The sequence below is a fragment of the Octopus bimaculoides genome, chromosome 11, assembly GCF_046866305.1.
Source record: "Octopus bimaculoides isolate indiv1 chromosome 11, ASM4686630v1, whole genome shotgun sequence".
Lineage (NCBI taxonomy): Eukaryota > Metazoa > Mollusca > Cephalopoda > Octopoda > Octopodidae > Octopus > Octopus bimaculoides.
The window spans coordinates 51,228,715-51,255,865 of NC_142938.1; the positions used below are offsets into that span (position 1 = coordinate 51,228,715).

General features: G+C 35.2%; 1 protein-coding gene across 1 annotated transcript in view; it reads left to right on the forward strand.

Moving 5' to 3' along the window:
* Positions 1-27,151, forward strand: part of LOC106869891 (ribosomal protein S6 kinase alpha-5) — a 44,115-nt gene that overhangs the window by 4,567 nt on the left and 12,397 nt on the right. Inside the window, exons 2-12 of the mRNA XM_014915813.3 lie at positions 8,136-8,204; positions 12,345-12,563; positions 14,705-14,820; positions 16,338-16,448; positions 18,257-18,340; positions 19,780-19,883; positions 20,158-20,302; positions 23,289-23,450; positions 24,406-24,528; positions 24,873-24,949; positions 26,779-26,923. Of these exons, the coding sequence (XP_014771299.1) occupies positions 8,136-8,204; positions 12,345-12,563; positions 14,705-14,820; positions 16,338-16,448; positions 18,257-18,340; positions 19,780-19,883; positions 20,158-20,302; positions 23,289-23,450; positions 24,406-24,528; positions 24,873-24,949; positions 26,779-26,923 (1,355 nt within the window). The remainder of the gene's footprint in view (positions 1-8,135; positions 8,205-12,344; positions 12,564-14,704; positions 14,821-16,337; positions 16,449-18,256; positions 18,341-19,779; positions 19,884-20,157; positions 20,303-23,288; positions 23,451-24,405; positions 24,529-24,872; positions 24,950-26,778; positions 26,924-27,151) is intronic.

Below are 27,151 nucleotides of genomic sequence, written 5' to 3' on the forward strand. Positions count from 1 at the left end.
CTGCGCTCTTCCACAGAAAGGAACACAGAAAGAAACAAGGAGAGAAAAAAAGAATGTGTAGTGGCTAGCAATCTATCATGGCGACATGAGGTTGTTGCCCCCCCCCCCCCCCAAAGGAAACAACTCTACAAACACACCCACAGACAGAATTTCTCACATATGTAGTAGATACATGTGTCCGTGTGTATGTGGATATGCGTTTATGTATGTACTCATACATATGTTTGTGTGTGTGTATGTGCATGTATGTATACATGTTTGTGTTAGTGTGCATGCATGTAGACGTGAACACAGGAGGTTTATGTTTATGTATTGTGAAAATATGGTTGCATGAATTTTTTATCTTTTTTCCTTTTTATTTTTCTCCCTGTTAGAGTAATTTCCCTTTTATTCAATGGTTTTTCATAGTTTCATTGTTGCAATCTTCTTGGCATAGCATCAATGAACTGCCTGGAGTTCTGCTATTAATTTGACACTGTGGAGTAACCATTAGTTGAGAGCAGTAGTCTAGACAGGTGAGGATAAGTGTCCTCCATAGGACCAGCATAATTTTCTGGCTCCTTGTTCTGAAAGTTCTCAGAATCCACCTGGCCATTTGCCTACACAATACCACCACCTTGGTGACATGTACAAGAAACAAGGCATCATTGCTTGTATCAATCCTCAAGTCATGCACTGTGTTAGACTCAGAGATTGCCACTTCTTTTGGAGTGATAAAACTTAATCAATATAAATCAGAAAGCTAATAAAATACACCAAATAGGAAACTCTAGTTAGAATGTCTCAACAAAAATGAAGATATATCTGCATGCAGAATGTGTATTTCTGACTTCATTTGTGCACCTGTGAGGAAAAAGAATTGAGAATGACAGTGAGCAAGATAATTGTGTTTTAATTCCATTGCAGACAGGCATGGAATCCAATAGAATGTAAGATGATATCTGAAGAGAAGCCAAATTTTAGACTATAAGAAGCAATAAAACTGGCACAAAAGGTAAAGAAAAGGCTTCTAGATTATTCTACAGCTTTTGTGTGAATAAATGGAATGGCTATCAGCTTGGTCTGCATAAAACCAGGTCATCAAATTATGACACAATGTTATTGAGTGGAAATTAACATAGAACACCTGATTGGTTAGGGATTTAGCAAATGCAGATAGCTTAGTCTAAAAAGTAAACTACTGGCAAGTCAACATTTTGTTTTCACATGAGAAGTTTCGAGTTCATTTTCAGAGGAAATGACCTGCTACATTGTGTGTGTATGTGTGGATAACGTCATGAAGAAATTAACCAATAATGTCTTTGGCCAGATGGTAGATGGACTGGATGCCATCCAAATACACTTGAATGTATATGCAATTTAGTACTGCACTTCAGTATATTTACTCAATATATATACTTCAATATATTGGGTCATCCCATAAATAATTCATTTTTTTTATACTTCTTTTATTTTTCAAAATTAAGATAAGCAAAGTTCTTTTTTAATCTAAAATATACTCTCCTTCATTTTCTACAATGCTCTTCCATCTATCTGGTAGACTTGCAAGATCCCTCTTCCACAATTCACTTGTCCGTGATAAAAAATACTACTCCAATATTGTTCTGATCTAATCTACAGAATTTGTATTTTTTCTGTTCAAGTGATTTTGAAAATTGTAGAATAAATGATAATCAGATGGTGCAATGTCTGGTGAATATGGTGGGTGGGGCATCATTTCCCATTCAATCTGCTCCAGTTTTTGGAATGTCATCCTCACTGTATGTAGCCGAGCATTATCCTGATGGAAGAACACCTTTTGTCTTGAAATCAAAAATGGTAGTTTTTCTTCTAGCGCTAACTTCAGCTGCTCAAGCTGCTCGCAGTAGATTTTTGTTATCATTTGGTTTGGGTTTAAAAGTTCAAAGTGGACTGAACCTTTCATATCCCTCCTTCTTTAGCCTGGAGTACTGGTGTTTCTCCTTTCCATTTCTTGTCACCAGTCATTATTTGGTTCAAAAAAGGTTTATTCGTGAGTCATGACAGCAAAGAGTAGCACACATTCACTCTCTATGCGCAATTAGACTTGGAAAGTTTATGAGGAACCCATTGACCTAATTTGCTGACTTTTCTGTTGGCACACAGGTGTTGATGAATGGTTGAATGACCAAATACAAGCTTCTCTGCTAGTTCCTCAACAGTTACCATGGGATTTTGTTCCATCAGGGTTTGCAAGATGTCCTTGTCAAACTGTACAGATCTTCCAGGATGAGGCTTGTCTTCTAGGCTGTAGTTTCCAGCTCAGAATTTCTGGAACCACCATTGACACTGGTTTATACTTTTTGTCCAATCCCTATATACTGCATTAATATTCCTCACACTTTCTGTTGCGTTGTTGCTTTTATTGAACTCATAAAGCAAAATATGCCGAATATGCTCCTTTGTCACTTCCATTATAGCTTTGAGAAAATAACTGTTAAAATCGAACTGCACTCTTCAAAACTTGCATTTTTAAATTTTAAACTTGAATTTTGAAACTTGCATTTCACAACACAAGGTAAAATTTCTACCTGCTTTTATAGTAAGTTGATGCAGGCAGTTTATCCCATCTGCCTTCAATTTTTAGTTCATGCATTATTTATGGGATAACCCAATATATACTCACACATCTACACAATTCAGCTCCTACCATTACACATGCATTGTGCACTGTACTTTCATGTATATAGGATCTTGTATCACATCTACCTACCTATGCACTTCTTTTCATGCACACCTTAAAAACTACACGACTGATCTCATATATGATGGGGTGCTGAAAAGTTCCTGGCTTTAAGGATATCATTAAAGGCCAGGCTGGAGGCCCAACCTTCTGAGTTCTTTCACGGGGCTTAGAAAAACTGAAGGACCACTGCAAAAAGTGTGTGAATCTGAGAGAGGAATATGTTGAATAAAATCATGACTGATTTCCTGTATTTCCTTTCACCCAAACCCAGAAATTTTTCAGCATCTTGTCACATGTGGTTTCTCTGCAGAATCTGTCAGCATTAGTATCACAGCATCTTAGACTTATATCATGAGTTTGCTCATTGTTATATAACCAGCACTCTGATGGGTAAGTAATGTAGCAGTCTTTGCCTCAATTTGAACTTGAGAGTTGATTTTGTTTTCCTTTTTTTTTTTTTTTTTTTTTTTTTTGACAATTAGGAAAATTTTGTCAACAGGTGCAGACATGGCTGTATGGTAAGAAGTTTACTTCCCAACCATATGCTTTCCCCACTGCATGGGACCTTAGTTAAGTATTTTCCACTATAGCCTCAGGCCATCCAAAGCCTTGTGAGTGGATTTTGGTTGATGGAAACTGAAAGAATCCCATCATATAAGTGTGTATCTTTGTGTTTGTCTCCTCCCCCCACCATTGCTTAACAACTGTTGTTGGTGTATTTATGTCCCTGTAACTTAGCGGTTCAGCAAAAGAAACTGATATAATAAGTACTGGGGTTGATTTCTTTGACTAAAATGCTTCAAGGTAGTGCTCCAGTTTGGCCATAGTCTAACAAGTGAAACAAGTAAAAGAATGAAAGAATGACATCATGAAGAGATTTACTAGTAATGCTCTTTGGCCAGACAATAGATGTACTGATTGCTATCAGCAAAAAAGCTCACTGTTCCTAATAACAAACACAATAAATTGATGATGTCATCAAAAGACAATCCAATCATGGTTGTTGAGGGAGATCAATCAAAATCTATATAGAGTCTCCTAAAAAAATAGGCAAACACAATGAGTGGCTGACCAGCAGGAATTTGAATGCATTCAGCAGCCTTTTGGTTACAACTTGTTGCACTTCACAACTACACCTGGAAAAGTTGAACGATAATGAACTCTGCTAGTATGAAAAGAACTTTCTTTCTCTTACCTGGGTCTCTTCTAGACTATTCTGCTTGAGCTTTGTCTTGTAAAAAAATAATATATAAAGAATTGAAATTTTGACTTTGTTTTTGTATTTCCGTTTCATATCTTTCACTTGTTTCAGTCATTTGACTATGGCCATGTTGGGGCACCACCTTGAAGGGTTTTAGTCAACCAAATCAACTCCATAACTATTTTTTTAAGCCTATTACTTTTTCTATCGATCCCTTTTGCTTAACCACTAAGTTATGTTGACATAAACACATCAACACCAGTTGTCAAGACACAAAGACACACACACCCATACAATGGGCTTCTTTCAGTTTCCATCTACTAAATCCACTCTTGAGACTTTAGTTGGCTCGAGGCTATAGTAGAAGACTCTTGCCCAAGGTACCACACAGTGGGATTGAACCTGGAACCATATGGTTGGGAAGCAACCTTCTTACCACACAGCCGTATATATACAATTGTTTCATATATGTGTGTGTGTGTGTTTGTTGTGTGTGCATAGCTTGTTTGAAGCGTTGTACAGACTTTGTATATTATGGTGAATTTTTGAAGACTTTGTTAGAGGGAGAAAAAAAAGGGGGAAAAAAAAAGGACAAGAAGGAGAAAAAAAGAAAGAAACATGAAACTGCATATATTGTTATATATTTCTCTACATTTACCTATATTCATGTAAACGTACACACTCTCATGCCAAAGGGGAATATTTTGAATATGTTAATTTGTTGATCATGACAGATCATGTTGCTTTGATGAGACAATGCTTATAAATTTTCTTAAACTACTGTAATTTGTTTTCCAATAAAAGTAAATAAAAAAAAAGGAGTTAATTTTACTACACCCTGTATATATATATATATATATATATATATATATATATATATATATATCATAAGGTTTTTAAACTTTTAAATTTTCATATTCAAAAGAGACAGAGACTTCAAATTCGATATATCGATTTATTCACCACTCTATGTTAACATTTCTGTGCCAAACTTATCCAGTGACTGGTCCATTGGATTTAGACGTTTGGCACTTCTTCAGGAGTGGTTACCTTTCGAACAAAACACGAAAAAACACATACATAACTATTATTAGGTCTTTAGGACATCGTTAGCTTTCGTCTTTGTTATTATAGGGGAGATAACTCCTTAATTTTCTATTTTTATTGCTCTCCTGTGGATTTCCACTAGATTAATTAATTATTTTGTTTATTTCTCTTTACTATACTATATTACCCGTATACATATGCATACATACACTTTACCCGTATACCTATCCATATATACATACACACACATACAAATGTATACACATATACGTACACACACACACATACACATACATATATATATATATATATACATATATATACACATATATACATACACATATATACATACATACATACACACATACATACAAATACCACACACATACATATATACATACACATGCACACACACATACATATATATACATATATATATACATACATCATCATCATCATCATCATCATCATCGTTTAACGTCCGCCTTCCATGCTAGCATGGGTTGGACGATTTGACTGAGGACTGGTGAAACCGGATGGCAACACCAGGCTCCAGTCTGATTTGGCAGAGTTTCTACAGCTGGATGCCCTTCCTAACGCCAACCACTCAGAGAGTACATATACACATATATATATATACACATACATATATACACACATACATACAAATACAACACACATACATATATACATACACATGCACACACACATATACACATACACATATATATACATATATACATACACATACACACATATATACATATATATATATATATATATATACATACATACATATATATACACACACACACACACACACTCTTTTATGCACTCATCCATATATGCATAATTGCACATACATAAACATACATGAGACATCATGCTGTACTTCATCACATCTTGAGATCATTTATACCAACGAAATGTACCTCTTATGATATGCGTACATTTCAGAGCATTATTCTTTACTTTATTAATCAATTTATCCTTAGAGAAGAGTATGTGGTACAGTTCCACCGTACAGAGCGAACAATACTTTCTTCCTCTCTCATATGGCATTGATCTAGCTATTATAGACCATTCTAATGAATACTGTTTATTACTTTCCTTAAGACCCCAGATGTATTTGCTAAGACTAGTGCTAGCCATTTTCTTCCTATCTCTAAAGCATGAGAAATGGTTAGAAATTCTACGGCATACCTGTCCTGAAGTGCACCCCAAGTATGTCATGGTATCTGTTTGAGTCTTTACTTTGCATTGATATATTATATTTTTGACTTTCGCATTAGGTCCTTCAAATTTTATTCTCCTAGGGTTTACCTCTTTTACTGTGATTATGCTCTTACTCCTATTATTAATAAATGAACCTCCATTATTATTATTATTATTATTATTATTACTACTACTAACATTATCACCATTATTATTATTATTATTATTACCATCATTGTTATCATTCTCACTATTATTATTATTATTATGATTATTATTATTATTATTATTATTATTATTATTATTATTATTATTATTATTACTGCCATTTATATTATTATTCAAATTCTCATTCCTACCTGTTTCCCTAGACTCAAGTATTTTAATGTTATGTGCTGCTATTATCTGTGCTATGTTCCTAGTATTTGAAAATCCAAATCTGATTATATGTGTGTTGATAATCTTACCATAGTGTGAGCTCCTTGGGAAGTGTCTACCTATCACTTCTCTAAACTTAGCTATCAGATTACTCCTGATATTTCTCCCAAATGGGATTATGAGCCAGATTTTATTATCCTTATTATTATCCTCATGGTTATTAATATTGTTTTTAAAGAATTTTAAGTTACCTATGTTGTTTTTATGAGGGTACTTTGGTTTATTTAGTTTATTTACTTTGTGTTTATTCTTATTATTATTATTATTATTATTATTATTATTATTATTATTGTTGTTGTTGTTGTTGTTGTCAGTTGTTTCAATTCCTTTGCTACCATTTTCAATATAGGAGACCCTTTCTTTATATCCTGCCTTATTTAGTGCTGCATTATAGAAATTAGCTTCATTATTAAATACCCTATTATATATGTATATATATATATATATATATATATATATATATATATATATATATATATATATAAATAATATGTGACAATTATTCGGTAGCCATGATAAAACTCCGAGTTTCGGATGTCAGGGCGAAAACCCATGCCGCCATCTCTTCAGTTATCTGGCTGTCGAAAAAAGAGATGGCGGTGTTGGTTTCCGCCCCAACATCCAAAACTCAGAGTTTTATCATGGCTACCGAATAATTGTCACATATTATTTACAGATAAATTCCTCTATTTACATAATATCGAGGTTCCTTTCTTTCTTTTGTTGTCTTACCTTTTCTATCAATATATTATCTGCGAAACGCCTAGTTCAGAATAGAGGCAGCTGATGAAAGAATAATTCCACAAGTGGCTATTTGTTTCCTATGTGTTCATGCCGTTGTCTGTAGTTCATTTTTCTAACGTCCTGTACCCGAATATGCATCTATATACACATGTAGATGTAAGTGTGTACATATATGTGTATATACATGCTTATATATCCTTTGTATTATATATATATATGAACACACACACACACACACACGCACACATTTATTATTCTTAAACGAGAATATTGTTGACAGTGACTTTGAAGTTTTGGCTAGCTAAGCCGTCATCGGACAATGGCTTAGCTAACTGCAACAACATTCTTGTTTAAGGATAATTAATTTGTATGCTACAAAAGTATAGAGTAATCCATCAGATTAATGTAAAACTGTTCTTATAACTCTATGTAAAGACAAACATTAAGATACACACGCACACACACACACACACACACACACACACACACACACATAGAAAGTAAATGTGATAGGAGATTAGTTGTGATCATTTTACTTTACCCCAGAAAGCTTTACTGAAAGACAGATTTGACTTTCTGACACGCATAATGTCATCTATGTCTAGATGTGTGATACAAGCATATCTGCAACCCAAATTGTAAAGTTGGATTCATAAGTATTCAAATCCAGATTATTTAAAATCAATCAGCAGCAGCAGCAGTATTTCCATAATCACCAGCATCATTATTACTTTCACAAAAAAAAAAAACATTGTCTTAATGTATTTTTACTTTTTTCAATTTCAGTGAATATGGCTGGAAAAGGAAAGGTGACCATGAAAGACTTCGAATTATTGAAAGTTCTTGGTACCGGAGGTAAGGTTTTGGCATGGATTTCTTTCTCTCCATTTGGTATATTTATTTTATTTAGTTCCAGAAATGTAATTTCTCTGATGCTGGAGTTTTGAATTACTTAGCGTGCATAAGAAAAGGGGAAAAAAGACGTAAAAATAATTTTTACAGGCTAAGAATCCCTTATCCCAAATTCCTGGGATTGAACGTTGCAAATTTCAGAGTATTTTTATATTTGTCCTATAAAATAGGATGGCTTGGGGATGGGACCCAAGTATAACCATAATATCAATTTAGATTTTATAACCTGAATATAGTTTTATATCCATGTTCAATAGTTTTTATATATAATACCACCAGAAATGTAAGTTTCCACCTATGATAGCATGTTTTGATTTAAAGGTTACAGTGCACGTATGCAATTTATATTTCAAAGCAAACTTCTTAACCACCCAGTATGCCTTCTAATGGTGTGTACATACTTAGTATGATATACAAATGGTGATACATATATATGTGTGTGTGTATGTGTATACTATTAAGTCTACTTCTTGACTGAATTCTTGTTTTAGCACCCCATATTATAGCCCCTTATAACAGTTTTACTTTTTGGAATTTTCTGAAAATTTTTGCAAATTTGTGTTCTACACATACAATTATGAAAAAAAAATTTTTAATATCTAACCCCTTCCTCCCTTACCCCATAAATTCTAAAATTTCTGCTCTTTTTTTCTGAATTTTTTTTAAAAATCACTTTAAAATACAGACAGTCTGAATTCTTTGCATAAATCCCAGCAATGGACCACCCTTGGATGCATTATTATTCCATTGAATGTGTTTATGGGGAGAAAAATAATGAAAAGCATCATGTCAGAAGGACAAAGAAATGAGGATGGTGGTCGTGAGATGTGCTAAAAACAACAAAATCGCCCTTAACCCATTACCTACCAGTGATCTCATATGAGATCACTTAAAAATTACAAATTTCGTAATTATCTGTCAATATTTACACATATCTAAACTTTTTGCTATATCTACTAGGTATATTTCTCTGATATTCAAATGAGGTTTGCTAATTTTTCACCCTATATCTTGCTTATTTCTATTTAAAATGTTATTTTGAAATGTTACTTTGATCATTCCAGCATGTTTCTAAGGCTGTTTTATGCTAGAATTCAAAGTTTCATTAAAAAAATTCCAGTTAATAGAATTATGGGAGGTAATGGGTTAAATTACACACACAGAACCTTTTTTTTTTTTTTTTTTGCATAATCATATGAATCCTCATGTGTAGAACACAAATTTGTAAAAATTTTCTGAAAATTCCAAAAAATAAAGAAGTTATGGACTGTTAGTTATATGAGGTGCTTAAACCAGAATTCTACCTACTTTGATAGCCTCTTATTTCTCTATCACCCCTCTCATTCATCTTTCTCTTACTTGCTCCTCTGTTCACTCACACTTCTTATCATATTACTGTCATCCATGTCTTTATTACCTTTGCCTTTATCACCTACTCCTCTAGTGCTCATGTCCCTATAGCTCATCTCTTAATTACTCTTTTTCTTACTCTCACTGTACTATGCTACAGTATGACTATAGATAATAGTGTATCTCTTATGTTCATCATGTATTACTTTCAGTGTAACTAGGGATGCTACTGGATTTATATGACCCACTCTGCAACTCTCTGTCTCTCTCTTTCCCATACATATTACCCTAACTCTGTTGCTCATCTCAAGACAAGCATAAGGAACCTTATCAGATGTACCCCATCCAATCTGCTTATATTTCCCCCCTGACCGTTTGGTATTGACATTCATCAGCCACTTAATATTTAGCTATGTCTTACCCGTGTCTTACTCTCTCATCTCTTTTCTCTCTAGTTCCAATGCCAACAAAATATGCACCCAATATGCATTAACCCTTTTGTTACTGTATTTATTTTGAGATGCTCTGTGTTTCTTTCAATTACTTTAAATATAACAAAGAATTTAGTAAAATATCTTAGTTATCATTCAGCTGGTGTTAGGAACATAAATTGTGACTAAGGTTCGGTGGAAGATTTTAATTCAAAACTTATGAAAACAAGACATTTGTACTCAAAACCAGAGCCAGTTTCAGCCGGGTTGGTAACGAAAGGGTTAAGTGGTTGGTGTTAGGAGTGTTCAGCTGTAGAAACCAGATCAGCAGTGAAACTTATGAACAAGATGTAGCCCTTGAACTCATTTAGGAGAGAGAGAGAGCAATGATCTTGCCTACATCTGCCAACATAGAAAGTGGATGTAAAATGATGATGATGGCAGTGATGGCGGTGTTGTTGTTGTTATTGTTGCCGCCACCATCATCGTTGATGTTGTTGGACATACAGCATTTTACTATTCATTTTGATCTTGTCTCATTGTCCTTAAAGCAGAACATACTGAGATCACAGCTTCTTCGCATTAAGACATTAGTAAACCACACTAAACACTTACAGTATTCAGAACAGTTACTCATTATTATTTTCAAAATAAATCATGCTGGCATCAACAAATTTTCTGGGATTATATACTGGTTTTTGAGTTCACTAGATTGTATCTGTCTGCTACAGAATTGCTTAAGCTAAGTCACAAGAAATTATCATTGTTATTTATTTATCTTAAATTGTTTACTTTTCAATATTTGACTACTTAGGTCGGACCTGTATAGAAATCAGTTATCTTTGGCAATTTCTTATAAGTTAATCAGTCATGCACCTGCATCTACTTAAAGTTTACTATTTGTTAGCGATATTCGCTGCACTTTACTGTGACATTTTGGTTTAGTGTTAGTGACATGTTATCTTGATGTTATTTGTTTGTATCCTGATATTTGATGCAAAGGTATATGTTACCTCCTCCTCCTCCTCATCATCATCATCATCATCACCACCACCGTCCTCCTCCTCCTCCTCATCATCATCATCACGACCACCACCATTATCACCATCATCTTCACTATCATCATCATCATCATTTAGCATCCATTTTTTATGCTGGCATGGGTTAGTTTGACAGGAACTAGTAAGCTGGAGGGCTGCACCAGGCTCCAGTCTATTTTGGCTTGGTTTATACAGCTGGATGCCCTTCCTAATGCCAGCCATCCCACAGAGTGTACCAAGTGCCTTTTACATGTCATCAGCATGTGTGCCTTTTACGTGTCACCGGCACAAATACCTTTTATGTGTCACTGGCATGGGTATCTTCTACATGTCACAGGTGACGGAAAACCTAATGCAAGTGGGTGGTAGAAGGTAGAGAAAGTAAAGATAACTAAGGAAGATTAAGATAAGATACAACTTGATGAGTAAGATGACATGGGTGAGATAAAAAGACACTGAACTGTAGACTCAGAATTGCTAGTAGCATCATGGTAAAATTAGATGATAATGTTGACTAAGTACATCATCATCATCATCATCATCATCGTTTAACGTCCGTTTTCCATGCTAGCATGGGTTGGACGATTTGACTGAGGACTGGTGAAACCGGATGGCAACACCAGGCTCCAGTCTGATTTGGCAGAGTTTCTACAGCTGGATGCCCTTCCTAACGCCAACCACTCAGAGAGTGTAGTGGGTGCTTTTACGTGTCACCCGCACGAAAACGGCCACGCTCGAAATGGTGTCTTTTATGTGCCACCCGCACAAGCCAGTCCAGGGACGCTGGCAACGATCTCACTCGAAAATCCTACAGGAGCCAGTCAGGCGGTACTGGCAACGGCCACGCTCAAAATGGTGCATCTCATGTGCCACCCGCACAAGAACCAGTCCAGGGGCACTGGCAACGATCTTACTTGGCTTGCCGGGTCTTCTCACGCATAGCACATTTCCAAAGGTCTCGGTCAGTAGTCATCGCCTCGGTGAGGCCCAATGTACGAAGGTCTTGCCTCACCACCTCAGCCCAGGTCTTCCTGGGCCTACCTCTTCCACGGGTTCCCTCAACTGTTAGGGTGTGGCACTTTTTCACGCAGCTATCCTCCTCCATTCTCACCACATGTCCATACCAGCGCAATCGTCTCTCTTGCACGCCACAACTGATGCTTCTAATGTTCAGCTTTTCTCTCAAGATACTTACACTCTGACGGGTATGTTATTTGTATATTCAGTTTTAAGGTTTCTATGTTTTTTTCTCTTTTGTTTAGCTTATGGTAAAGTGTTTCTTGTTCGTAAAGTGAATGGCTTTGACTGTGGTAAACTTTATGCTATGAAAGTTCTCAAAAAAGCCAGTATAGTTCAAAAAAACAAGACAACAGAACACACTAAAACAGAGCGTCAAGTCCTTGAAGCTATACGCCAGTCTCCATTTTTAGTTACACTTCATTATGCTTTCCAAACTGATGCAAAACTTCACTTAATTCTTGGTAAGCAAACATTTTATATTCATTGACGATGATAAAAAGAAAGAAATAATTGTATTTTCATCAGTATTTAATATTTTCCACTTTCATCAGTAAAAATGTAAGTGTTTCAGTTTCTAAAGTGAATCTTTAAAATTCTAGTTCATCATTTTTAAGAATTAAAGTAAAAGTAAATATTAACGTTACATTTATGTATTTGTTTTGCATGATTCTTGATGTGAAAATGTGTATTTGAAACAGATATTCGCAAAAGATGACCATCCCCAAGTACGTGGTAGGTAGTCCATCAGTGTTCAATGATGACAAAGTCTGTGTTCTCAGTGATGAAAGCGCATGTGACTCTACAGTCCAAAGCTAGAAGTACTCAGGTTCCCACAGATGTCACAGCAATAGTCTGTTGACTGAATTGAGGCAGATGCTGCCCTGTGACGTCTTTCTCTTGCAGCATCGAGATGCTGCTGCCGGTCCTCTTTGTAGTCAGCTGCTGCTTGTGAGGTGAGCGACCTCCATGCTGATCTGTTTGTGGCAGAGGCTTTGAGTTTGTGTGGTCTAATGCCACTCCATTTGTGGTTACTTTTCAGAGTGTCTTTGTACCTCAATTTAGGTCTTCCTCATTTGTGCAAGCTCTGCATAAGCTTGCCATACAACAGCTGTCTGGGTATACAGTTGTCAGTCATTTTTTTTCTATACCCCCAAGTATAACAATAAATATCAAATACCTTTGGAAAACATAATAATGTTATTAATGTTGCTGAAAAATTTATTTATAAAATTTGACTCCTATTTTGATTGAATGGTCAGTTTCATAATACAACACAGGTGCCAAAGGTGACCGAAACCAATTTCTTTCAAACTTTGCATGCTGAATGGCCTTCTTATGAAACCTTTAAATATGAAATATTTTTTACCTGACTCTAATATTTGCTGAGTTATTACCATTTGAAATTTTTTAAAAAGTGACATTTTTCAGTTACTCAACAACTTTGAAAAGCCATATCTCAGCTGCTATTTGAGCTAGAAAGCTCACCATTGACTATAGCAGAGCTATAACGTAGTTACAATTAAAGTTGACATTATTATTGAAATAATAAAAATACTTATTTTGATTATCAACACTTTGTTTTCTCCTTCAAACTCAAATTGTCTTGCTTAGTAAGCAATTTTTGATAACTTGCCACTACTTTTCACTATAGTTATATTTATTAAAAATACTTTCCATTGAGATCCCAGTATGAATTTTTTTTTTTATGTGAGTTGTGACTAAGTAGGGCAATATTTGGACAAAATTTTAAAAAATCGATAACTACGTCTTTTAATCTATGAAAGGTCAGTGGTCAGATTTTAGGTCAACTTCTTTATTTTTATTGTGAGGGAAAAATACACTAAACAAAAGTTGTAAATCTATTTAAATGCTTTAAAATGGAAAAAAACAAATTGAGCTTTCTAGCTCAGTAGCTGAGATATGACTTCTCAAATTATTGAGTAACTGATAAAATGTCACTTTTTTGAAAATTTCAAATGGTCATAACTCAGCAAATATTAGAGTCAGGTAAAAATATTTCATATCTGAAGGTTTCATATAATGGCCATTTAGCATGCATAGTTTGAAAGAAATTGGTTTCGGTTAGCTTCAATTTTTTCAAAAATTTCTTTGATTTTGCACAGAAATACCCAATAAACACATGCTCTTATAATTCCTTCAGATCTTTAACTCTTTAACATTCGCATTATTTTGTCAAATGTAATGCTTATTTATTCACATTGTTTTGAACTAATCATGCATTAGCTGAAAGCTTTGAGATTTCGATGAGGTAACTTAGCTTTTAGAATGGTATTGCAGAGTTGGTGTGAGAGGCAAGATGTGACCAGTTGGGCATAAAACTGGTAGAATATTTTGACTGGACATGACCAGTTTAAATGCTAATGGGTTAAATAAACAGAACTTAACAACTTCTGTGTGTGTGTGTGTGTGTTGTCTTAATACTTTATTCTTTTTCATAATTTTAATATTAGCAGTGTGGTCAAATATACAAATGTTATACCTTTAAACATCTGACTGAAAATTCATTCTATTAGAGTTAGATATTGGATGTGTCTGTCCTACTTATGTTGTTTATGTGTTTGTTTTGGAACTTGTATTTCAGATTATGTGAATGGGGGTGAAATGTTCACACATTTGTTCAATCGAGAACATTTTTCTGAATCTGAAGTCCAAATCTACATTGGAGAAATTGTTTTAGCATTGGAGACTTTACACAAGGTAAAAACCATCATTTGTTGTTTATCGAGACAAAGAAAAATTCTTGTAGGTGTTTATTTTAAATGAATTTACATTTGAAATGTTTTAAATTACAATCTAATTATTGTTCATTATACTATTGAGTTTTTATTGGTTTTGCTAATTTGCCAATGGAATTGCTTATCTTAGAAAGGATATCTCGTCTGGTAAAGTTGCTCCTGATACCAAGTGAAATATTCAAATTTGCACATACAATGAAAAAAAAATTACTAAGTATAAAAATAGAAAGAAAATATAAAAAAATGGATAAAGGTTCAATAATAGATTTTGTTGTATAATTTAAACATAAACCACTGAAATAATTTTCATTTTTAATCTTTAGTGACTAATTAAGGCAGTGAGCTGGCAGAATCATTAGAACGCTGGGCAAAATGCTTAGCGGCATTTTGTCTGTCTTTACATTCATCATCATCATCATTTAGCATCCGCTTTCTATGATGGCATGAGTTGGACAGCTTGACACGGAACTGACTAGCAGAGAGCTGTCCAGACTTCAACTGTCTGTTGTGGCATGACTTCTACAGCTAGATGCCCTTCCTAACATCAAACACTTAATAAAGTGTGCTGGGTGCTTATTACATGCCACCAGCACAAATGCATCTAAGCAGCACCAGCATGGGTGCATTAACACGAAACCAGCACAGGTGCTTTTTAAGTGGCACTGGCACCTGAAAGAACATACCTGTATGTGTGGAAGACAGCAATTTTACTTAGTTTGACACAGCGTATCAAGTACAGCAAATCATTACATCTGTCAACTTTGCCTTTCGTCCTTTTGGGGGTTGAGAAAGTAAGTACCAGTTGAATACCGGGGTCGATGACATTGCTTGTCTTGTACCAAAATTTGAAACCAATATTTAGCGACTAATTGAAGCAGCAAGCTGGCAGAATTGTTAGCATGCCAGACAAAATGCTTAGAAGTATTTCATCCTTCTATACGTTCTGAGTTCAAATTCCACTATGGTTGACCTTGCTTGTCATCCTTTTGGGCTTGATAAGATAAGTACCAGTTGATCACTGGGGTCAATATAATTGACTAGCCTCTCCCCCAAATTTGCTGACATTGTGCCAAAATCTGAAACCAATGGTGACTAATTTAAATAGTGATATGGAAATTATTTAATAAAATTAAATTTTGTTACTTCACTCTGCGTTGCTCCATACAATCCTTGCATCTTTTTTGTCTTGCTTTCTGCTATCACTTCCTTTTTGTATTTCATTTATTGGGACCTTAATTAAACATTTAGTCTCGTCATCCCTCCTCTTCAGTGTATCATTCTGGATTTCACTTTCTGTTACATTTTGTTTCCATCATTTAATCTGTAGCTATTTAAATTAAACTATTGTGAAATTAATCTTCATCTTAAACAAATTATATCTCCTGATATTTACTGTTAGTAAAAGAAAACAGTCAGTAGAAGTTTGTAGGAAGAAGTACTGAAAGAGACTATGAAAAACTTTTTCTTTTATGATTTTAGCTTGGTATCATTTACCGCGACATCAAGCTGGAGAACATTCTTTTGGATTCCTCAGGTCACATTGTTCTCACTGATTTTGGTTTGAGTAAAGAATTCCTTCCTGGTGACACGGTAAGAACCACGTTGTATCAATAGCGTTACTATGTGTAAAAATATTTTAGTAGTTGGTCTTGTTGATATATACAATAAATATTAGAAGATTTTTTTTTTTCTTGGACTAAAATAACTTTGTACTTTTAGAATATTGATTTCTTTTACGAAGCACAAGGCTAGAGTCTATATGTTGGTGTGATAAAGTTTGTTGAACCAACCCTGCCATGTTATTTGATTTATTTTCTCAAACTTCTGTTAGAATGAAACGAGTTTGATCCTTTTGAGAACTGCAGTCACAAGGTGTAAGGATGAAACTGAATAAAGTTTTTCATGCTGTTTTATGCTGTTAAACTACAGTTGCTGCCATCTCTTTGCTTTTATAGTTAAGATGTGGAATTATAATATATTTTTAGCCGTAATTTTTTGAAATTACAAGGAATGGAGTTTTTGATGCTTGTTTTTAGAAATTTACTTTTAGTTGGAGAGAGTAAATTAAGTTTGAGAGAAATTACAAAAGACAGTGTTTCTTTTTATAAAGATGTAGCTGGAGTTTGGAGTCCTTAACAAGGATTAACTCGGATCATCCAGCTGGTAATATGTACAAAGGTTTTCTGGTGGATAATACATAAGCTTTCAGAATACATGGATGTATTTTAATTTCAGATCTATCAAAAGTTTTGTTTGCTTCAAGCTACAGAAATTAAATAGAATATTTTCTTATACTTTTATGAAATTAACCTGCATAAAATGATAGACTGCTACTGTTGTTCCAGAAATACAAAACAGCTGAAATCCATAATGATATTTACTTTTCTATGAGTATTTCAATTCAAATATTTTTAAAATTGAATTTTTCATAACAGCAACTGTATTCTTGTTTATCCAATATTGTATGACAAGTTCTAACTATTAAAAAATATCATTTAAACCTGGGATCTATTTGGGTTTTGAGACAAGTGTAGCATTTGCAAATGCTTCTCTACATTTTTAGCTCTTCATTTGAACCTGTCTGAGTCTGTCCTGGTCTTATAATACAAACCTCCTGTTTTAATGTGATCTAAATTATAATTTGCCATCAAAATAGTCTGCTGATTTATGTTCCAAACCCCAGTTTCATATTGACAGTTATTTTACTAATTCATTATATTCAAAACTAATTGAAAGAATATATATTAGCAACAAAGGTAGTATTAATGCCAAAAGGTAATATTTATCTCCACTTAAACACGGATGTTCTGTTAAAACAAACTATACCACAGTAAATACCATGAGAGAAACTCTCATATTGGCTTCCGGTACAAAATACACTTTTGTTTATATTGCTAGCAGGGAGATAAGCCAATATGAGAGTTTCTCTCGTGGTAAATACTGCTGCATAGTTTGTTCTGACAGAACATCCACGTTTGAGTGGGGATAAATATTACCTCTAATTGAAAGAAACCTATTTCAACAGAAATGGTTAAACCTTCTAATTAACTTTTTTCAATAGTTGGAAGGACTTTTAATTTGGTTTTTAATCATTCTGAATCATCGGGATGCTCTCATCCTCTCAAACAGATTGATGGAAATTGAAATAGCTGAGCCAAAGTTTGTTTTCAGTAGTGTAAACCATGTGAAAAGTTGCCAGTTTCCAGCTAATATAGCATCTTAGTTGTTTTTCAAATTTGAGTTGGTAAACCACATGAGAATTGGTTCACTCCCTAACTCAAATCACACAGCATAGCATCAAAGTTAACTATACTATTCCTTTCAGCTAACTTAAACTTGCTAAAGAAATATTTATGCTCCAATAATTAAACTTTAATCTAATTGTTGTTTCATTATAGACTCATCGTGCCTATTCATATTGTGGCACCATGGAATATATGGCACCTGAAGTTGTAAGAGGAAGTTCAGCTGGACATGATTTTGTAAGTTCATATGTAACTGTATTGTTAGCATTTTTTACTTGGATTTAGTGATTAGCAAATTTTTATGTCATAATGTCAAATTTTGTGTCATATTGCTACATCCAGGTACCACTCTTCCATGTCCCCTCTTTTTTCTCCATCTCTTTACCACCATGTACTTTGTTGTCAGTAGTGGAGGTGCAATGGCCCAGTGGTTAGGACAGCGGACTCGCGGTCATAGGATCGTGGTTTCGATTCCCAGACCGGGCGTTGTGAGTGTTTATTGAGCGAAAACACCTAAAGCTCCACGAGGCTCCGGCAGGGGATGGTGGTGAACCCTGCTGTACTCTTCCACCACAACTTTCTCTCACTCTTACTTCCTGTTTCTGTTGTGCTTGTAATTCAAAGGGTCAGCCTTGTCACACTGTGTCACACTGAATATCCCCGAGAACTACGTTAAGAGTACACGTGTCTGTGGAGTGCTCAGCCACTTGCACGTTAATTTCACGAGCAGGCTGTTCTGTTGATCGGATCAACTGGAACCCTCGACGTCGTAAGCGATGGGGTGCCAACAACAACTTTGTTGTCAGTACCTTTTGACCTTTTTTTAATCATTGAGTTGTAGCCATGTAAGGTCACTGACTTTAAGGGCTTTTAGTTGATCATATCAACCTCACCACTACTTAAGTAACTGTTAACATAAATGAATGCAACTTGACATCCATTTACGTCAATAAACACACACACACACACACACACACACACACACACAAACATACACACATGATGAGTTTTCACTCATCTCATACAAATCACTTTTTTTTTTGTTACTACTACCTACTAATATGTTTGCCCTCATCATGTTAACATTTAAAGTCTTTTGATATGAATTCACCCTTTCATGTTTAGAACCTTTTTCCCTATAGTTCCTTAACAGATCTGCAGCAAGAATCAGAATGATGGCATTGAAAAGTTTTCATGGTCGTCTATTCCTGAATACTTGTGTATTCACCTATTTAACCATTGGTGACTTTGATGATTGAATTTCTAAAAAAAATTCTTTTCAATGCAAACCAAGGTACACTGTTGTACATTTACTTAATGATTCATTTATCACTATTTTGGTAAATACATTTAAGGTTTTGCTTCAGTGATGAAGTTAAAATAAAAATAAAACTTGTCTGGAGATGTCTCCCATACTTGTCAGAGAAAATAATGTAATATTAATCATTGGCTAATATAGTTTTTTCACTGCATATTTATTTCTATTTAGCTTTTCAATGCTTCTGGTATTAAATAAGCTAACTTTAACTTACTTCAGTTAAACTAGCTTTGGTTCATTTTACACTTCATTGCTCATTTTCAGATAGCGTTTTGAGAAAAATGTAGCTTGGTGTTCAAATATAATAAGACTAATATGAAATGTTTCTTATTAAATTTGTTATGTTTCTCTCTATTAGTCTGTTGACTGGTGGGCACTTGGAGTCCTTACATATGAACTGTTAACTGGGGCATCACCTTTTACTGTTGATGGAGAACGGAACTCATCAAAAGAAATCTCAAAGTAAGATTTATTCATTAGTTATTCTTTTCACTTTAAAAACAAATAATGGTTTGATTTTCTTCACTGTATAAACTTGAATTGATTTGCTCTAAATTAAGATTTTTAATCCCGCATATTGGAATAAGTTCTACCATTTAATTCTTAGGTGATTATGTAAAATGCATAAAACAAAATGGTTGATTTCATTTTGAAATTTTACACAGTTTGTTTAAAATTTCATCTCCTTCATTGATTTCTTTCTCTCTCTCTCTCTCTCTCTCTCTCTCGTTTATAGGCGAATTCTTGAAAAACATCCACCGATTCCTCAACATTTTTCTCCTGCAACAAAATCTTACATTATTTCTTTACTACACAAAGATCCTACTAAACGACTTGGTTACAATGGAGCTGAAGAAATAAAACAGCATCCATTTTTTAATGTGAGTAGTTGAAATACCATATTATTATGCATTTTCTATTTCAAATATTTGTGTCACTTTATCTTAGCAGCTGCAATGGTTTAAAATTGATGAGCAAGTTCCATGTCAGTGCTTTGCTCTGCTTCTTTGCCTTTATTCAAATGTGTGACATAGTTTTTTTTCTAATATGACTAATCACCAACCATTCATTTTTTTTTTTATTATTAGTCAGAGGTGAAGTTGATGTAGTTATTGTTTTGTATGAACATCTGTAACCTGATCATCTCCCAAATCCTTTTATGTCTAGAATAACAACTCTCTGGAAATTCTTCATATATAGATGTTCTGTTATTATAAAATATAATGTATCCTGTTCTTACAAACATGATATGCTTTATATCATGTTTGTATAGAACATGTATAAATGAGGGATTTCTGGAGAGTTGTCATTCTGGTGGGGATGAAGGATTGGGGAGGGAGTTCAGTTCAGTATCTGGGAAGTATGACAAACAATAAATGAGATGAGAGGAGGGGAACAGAACATGTCATTAGGGACTTGGTGGAGAAGGCAGGCATCTTAGGTACTTTGAGAGGAGCATAATACTTTTGTTGTAGTTAGGAATAATGAGGGAAGGAGAAACAGATGTGTTAGCTGGGGCTGAGTGGGTAAGGTAGACATCTAGCTATGCACGAATGAGGCAGAAAGAAGAAGTAATGCAGATATGAGTCAGATGTCAGTACATGAATCTGTTTGTAAACTAGGTGGCTTTTTTAGATGCAGTCTAGGATGTTTGCATGTATAAGCAGCGACAATGTTCTATAGATGTGAAGTTTCATATATATGAGCAGTTCTCCAAAGTACATTTTATTTGAGCCTTGAAGAGGATCAGAGCTGAAATATTTTTTGATTCAGAAGAGGGGTCTTAGTATTTGGGATGTAGTGTGAGAAAGTTATAGATGTAAGTTTACCATCCACCATTAGATGTTGTGATGTCCAGTTTTGTAATGACTTTATGTGCTCACATCTAGAGGAGTATTGTGGTACAAGACTGTTTCCTTGAATTTGTGTTATTAAAGAAGACTATTGTGTCATATTCCAGGATAGCAATGATACAGTGGGCAGGACAGAGGGAACAAGATTGGGCTGCAGGAGTGAGGAGGGAGAGATAAACATAGTGCATGAAAAAAAAGGAAATGTGAGGAAGAGAAGGAGAGATGTAGTTTAGTTTATTGGGGTAGGGTGTATGAAAAGTTTTAATGGTGTATATGGGTGAAACAAACAGCACTTCCAGAACTGAGTTTCACTGAAGTGGGTCTTCTCAAGAACTTTACATTATCAGACATGTTGGTCAATTATCATCTCTGTGAGGCTCAACATTCTTAGAATAGTCCTCACTACTTCACCGCATGTCTTCTTGTGTCTCCCTCTTCCACAGTTGCCATCTACTTTAAGTGATTAACACTTCTTTATACAATTCTCTTCATTCATATGCATCACATGTCCAAACCAGCATGGTTTTCTGATTCCTCTTATGCCTAACTTTTCTCTTAATACATTTACACATTGTCGTACTTGTACGCTGACACTGCTAGCCTTATTTCCTTCCAGCCTTTGCATGCCCTATGCAGTCACAACCCACATTCTACTATCACATAGCATAGTTGTTTGTACACAAGCATTGTACAATCTGCCTTTCACTTTGAGAGAGGCAATAGCTCTCTGAATTTTGCCCAGTCAGTTATTATTCTAGCAACTATGCTTTCAGAGCATCTTCCTCCACTACCAATTTGGTCACCTTGTTAACAGAAAGTATCTATTACATCTAGGGACCCTCCTGGGCATTTGAGTTAATCTATTTCTTGCATGTTCCTACTGTTTATTCTTGCATATCTGCCACACAAATACTACCTCTGTTAACCCTCCCGTGATTCCACTGTATCTCATATGTGTCCACAGCTTGTACTGAGTACACCTTGATGAATTTCTACCTGTACCTTTTTTACATATCAAGCAGAGCCATTTCCCTGCCTGAAGGGATTAGTAATTTGTTTTCCTGCTTACTAGGTCTTTGGACTTTACTAAGTTAACTCTAAGGCCCTTGAATACAGGCTTTGTTTCCAAACCTGAAATTTCTTCTAATTCTACTATAGATTTCACTTTATGAGCATAGAGGAGCTCCCATGTGCAACACATGGGAGAACTATAATAAGAGGGCATTGGGAACTGAACTTTGCTGGATTCCTACCTGCACACTAAATTCATTGCTCTACTCTTTGCTGACTTTTACTTTACTGACTGCACCCCTGCATATAGACAGCTCTCACTAGCCATTCATCTACTCATAGCTTCCCCAGCAAGCACCAGATGAGAGAGCAAGAAATGGTACTTACTACAACCAGTTGAGACTATGTTTGTTCTGACATGCACAGATAGTCTAGGTTGTGTTTTATGTTGTAGAGGGACAGAATGTCATGATTATCAGTTATTGAGCCTTATGCAACTACAGTCAACTTTTGATAGTGGGTCTAATTTTTTTGAAGAGGATTTTTTCTTTAACCTTTAAGTTCTCCATATATTAGTCTATGGCTTTGATGATGACACTGGTGCCCTAGTTACAGCACTTACCCAGGTGTCTTTTTTTTTTATCACTGATGTTGTGCATGAGTGGAGGTGTTTGTTGATTTGTGTTGATGGAAGATGGTGCTGTGATACATTTGCCATTTTCAGTGCACTCTATCTGACAGATTATATAAGCTTGTGAACAAATGTATATAAGTTGTATTTGTATTCTGCATTGATTGTGATTTTGAAGAGTTATTCTGCTAATAAAAACACAAACACTGGTTGTAGTTCACTTCTCTGTGTTTAATTTGTTTGAAGACTTTCCTTACACCTCTCTAATCATTTCAATGAGTTCTCTCCAGGACTGTTTTTAACAGATAAACTGGTTAAGGAAAAAATAGAAGTTCCGTTTGTAATCAGTTAGCTGTGATCTTCTCATTGTAGAATTTGGATTGGGATAAACTTGCAAAAAAAGAAATAATAGCACCAATGTTGCCACAGATAAAACATGAACTTGATGTTAGTAATTTCTCTGAAGAATTCACCAAAATGGAAGCTGCTGACTCACCAGCTGTAGTTCCATTAAATGGCGAGAAAATGTTCAAAGTAAGCAAGGATTTGTTTCTCAATATTTCTGTGATATTTTATAGTTAATTTCAGCTCTGATTGGTAACGCTAAAATTATGTGAAATGAAAGGAAAGTATAATTCTAAAATGTCTGGGAGTGAAAAGAAAAATTTTGAACTCAGTCCTCATGTTACAATGAAATCATGCATTGGAATTTCATTTGATTAAAATATTTTTCTTTTATTTCAAGGCATCTTTTTGACTACAACTGATAGAATCATTAGCATACCGGGCAAAATGCTTAGCGGCATTTCATGTCATTTTGTTCTGAGTTCAAATTCTGCTGGGGTTGACTGCTTTTCATCCTTTTGGGGTTGATAAAATGAGTACCAGTTGAACAATGGGGTTGATGCAATCGTCTAGCCCCCTCCCCTCAAATTTCAGGCCTTGTGCCAATCAAAGGATTTGGTCACCGCACCAGTGGAGCACTATCAACATTGTCGAGCGTGTTCATTGACAGAGCAGCTGTCTGGCTTCCGTGCTAGTGGCCCGTAAATAGCACCATTAGAGCGTAATCGTTACCAGCGTTCCCTTCTAGCACTTGTGCTGGTGGCACATTAGAAAATCATTCGAGTGAGGTCGTTGCCAGTGCCGCTGGACTGGCTCCCATGCAGGTGGCATGTAAAAAACACCTTTTGAGCGTGGCCGTTGCCAGTACTGTGTGACTGGCCCTCGTGCCAGTGGCACGTAAAAGCACCAACTACACTCTCGGAGTGGTTGGCATTAGGAAGGGCATCCAGCTGTAGAAATTCTGCCAGATCAGATTAGAGCCTGGTGCAGCCTTCTGGCTTGCCAGTCCTCAATCAAATCGTCCAACCCATGCTAGCATGGAAAGCGGACATTAAACGATAATGATGATGAAGATGATTTTTGAAAAGCTTTGTTTTGTCTGATATTTTCTAGACTTTTATTCTCTTCTATGATAACATTACAGGGCTACTCCTATGTTGCACCTTCTGTTATATTCACTGACAACACAGTTAGTGATGATCTCCTCCAACATAACAGTATCAATCAACCTCGAGCTAAGAGTATCAGTGCTGCCAGCCAGTTCAAGGTAAAATAAATTTTCATTGCACATTTTCTGTCTGTCTGTCTCTGTCTCTCTGTCTTTTCTCTGGGTCAGTTGGTCACTAACTTGGCTTTTGTTCTGGTTTCAGATTTTTTTTCTTCTTTTGTTCTTGATGTGGTTTTGATGATTGTGCCGAGGATTTACCTATTTATGATATTTTTGTACATGTATGTGTGTATGTATATGTTATCTGACTTATTAAAGAATTGTTGCTTGACTTAACTATACTAACATTCTAAGTTCGTATACGATTTTGCTTGACTTAGAGTATCAGATTACGTTATTACAGTGCTGGTCTTGCATCATAAATTTTCATTTTCTTCTCACAGAACTCTCCATTTTTCCAACACTATGATTTAGACCTACAGAATGGTATTTTAGGTGAAGGCAGTTATTCAGTGTGTGGGTAAGTAGGACTCCAAATAAGCTTTCTCTCTCTCTCTCCTGACATTACATTTTTCTCATTTATCCCCACTGAAACATGGTTGTTCTGTTAGAACAAACTATACTGTGGTAGATACCACGAGAGAAACTCTCATTTGGCTGTTGGTTCAAAATACACTCATGTGTATTGAGAGTTTCTCACATGGTATCTACCACAGTATAGTTTGTTCTAACAGAACACCCATGTTTCAGTGGGGATAAATATTACTTCTTGGAATCGATACTGCCTTTGTTGCTTATATGTATTTTCTCATTTGTTTGCCCCTCATCACTCTTCTGTTTTATCTCATTTGTGTGTGTGTCATAGAAGGAAAGGGAATTTTCATTGATTCTGTAGATGAAGCAGGATCTGTAGAATATTGAAAATAGACCACTGAAATGGTTTCACCCTCAGCCTTTTCAGTGTTAACATAAAGCATGACTGTGTGTTCCCAGAGAAAAATGAGAAGTAGCAATGAAACATCTAAAGTTGAACTCTTATCATATGAGCTGATAGTGTAATGTTTTCTCTATTTGAATACCTTATTGTTTCTATTATCAATAACAGAAACTTGTATTGTTTTTCTTGATTCAGTCATTGGGCTATAGTTTGTAGTTGTGTAAGTTGCATGGCAACCTCGCTAGTGTAGGTGGCATGAAAGGCACCCAATCTGTGCTATAAAGTGTTGGCATTAGGAAGGACATTATTCAATCATAGAAACTATGCCCAAAAAAGACATTGGAACATGATACAGTCCTTGGACGCATCAGATCTTATCAAATTGTCCAACCCATGCCAGCAAAGAACACGGACGTTAAATGATGATTATTCACTACATCGTTGAGAAGCAAAGCTTCTTTACAAAGTTACGCCTGTGTCTCTAATGAGAACAATTGTTTTTAAGTTCTGTTTTTGTTGATCAAAATGACTTGATTGGCCTTATATGTCAACTTGATTGGCCTTATATGTCAACCTTATATGTAAGGGAAGTAACTCCACTCTGATCGCTTGGCTAGTTAATTAGAGTCGTATACTTCGTTCGTGTTTAGATCTGTTGTTGCAGGTTAACATAGGTTAAGCAATGATATTACTAACGTAATATATGTTATTTATTGGATGGGTTGAATCAACTGTATCTAGGTGCTCTGGTTACATCACAAAGCGTTCTGTTTGCTTAGATTAATTATTTTTTATGAGTGAATCGATATTCATTTAATGATTCCAAAAGGCAACAATGACTTCCATGCCTGACATTTTAACTTACATCACAGAGAACCAGAACAAATACTGCACGATATTTTGCTTGACACTCTGTCGTGTGTGCATACTGATATTACCCATCCAGCAGAGCATGCTAACTTCATTTCCTTCAAGCCTTCACGAGTCCTCTGTAGACAAGCCCCAGCTACCTTATTTTAAATCTATAATAAATATCCTTTCTGTTTCTCTATCTTATCCTTTCTGTTTCTCTATCTCGTTTCTCTCGTTCATATTTTCTTTGCACTCTGAGGATACATCCTCTCTCTCTACCTGTTTTATGTTCAAACTGACCAGATCCAGTCTGTCACACCTACCTAACAATGCCAGTGTAAAAATATACAATCACATCATTGAAATCTCAAAGCTCAAGATAATGCATGATTAATTCAAAGCAATGTGAATAATGTGAAAGTTACAAGGTTCAAAGATGAAAGGCAAAGTTATCTTCTGGCTGATTTGAACTGTGAATGATTGGAAACAACATTAAACACCTCACCAATGATAAGGAAATTTGATGGTAACATTAATGTTTTTCTTTTAATCTCTCCAAGACGGTGTGAACATAAAGTTACAAAAACTAAATATGCTGTGAAAATCATTTCCCGGCGAGTGGACCATACATCAGAAGTAAAAATGCTTCAACTGTGTCAGAACCATCCTAACATAGTGAAACTCATTGATGTCTTTCATGATGAAGTAAGCATGTTTTCTCTTATATATTTCTTCTTACAATTCACCATTTGTTGTGTGTTTCTGTGCTTTAAGATTATTACTGATTCCTTATTAGTAACGTCTATGCAGTCAGTGCATATGCTATCTCCATTAAGAGATGTTAATTTTCCAAAATTACTTACATGTGTTATGTATCGCTGTTGTTGATGTCATCATGACCATTGTTTTAATGTGTGTGTGTGAATATATAAC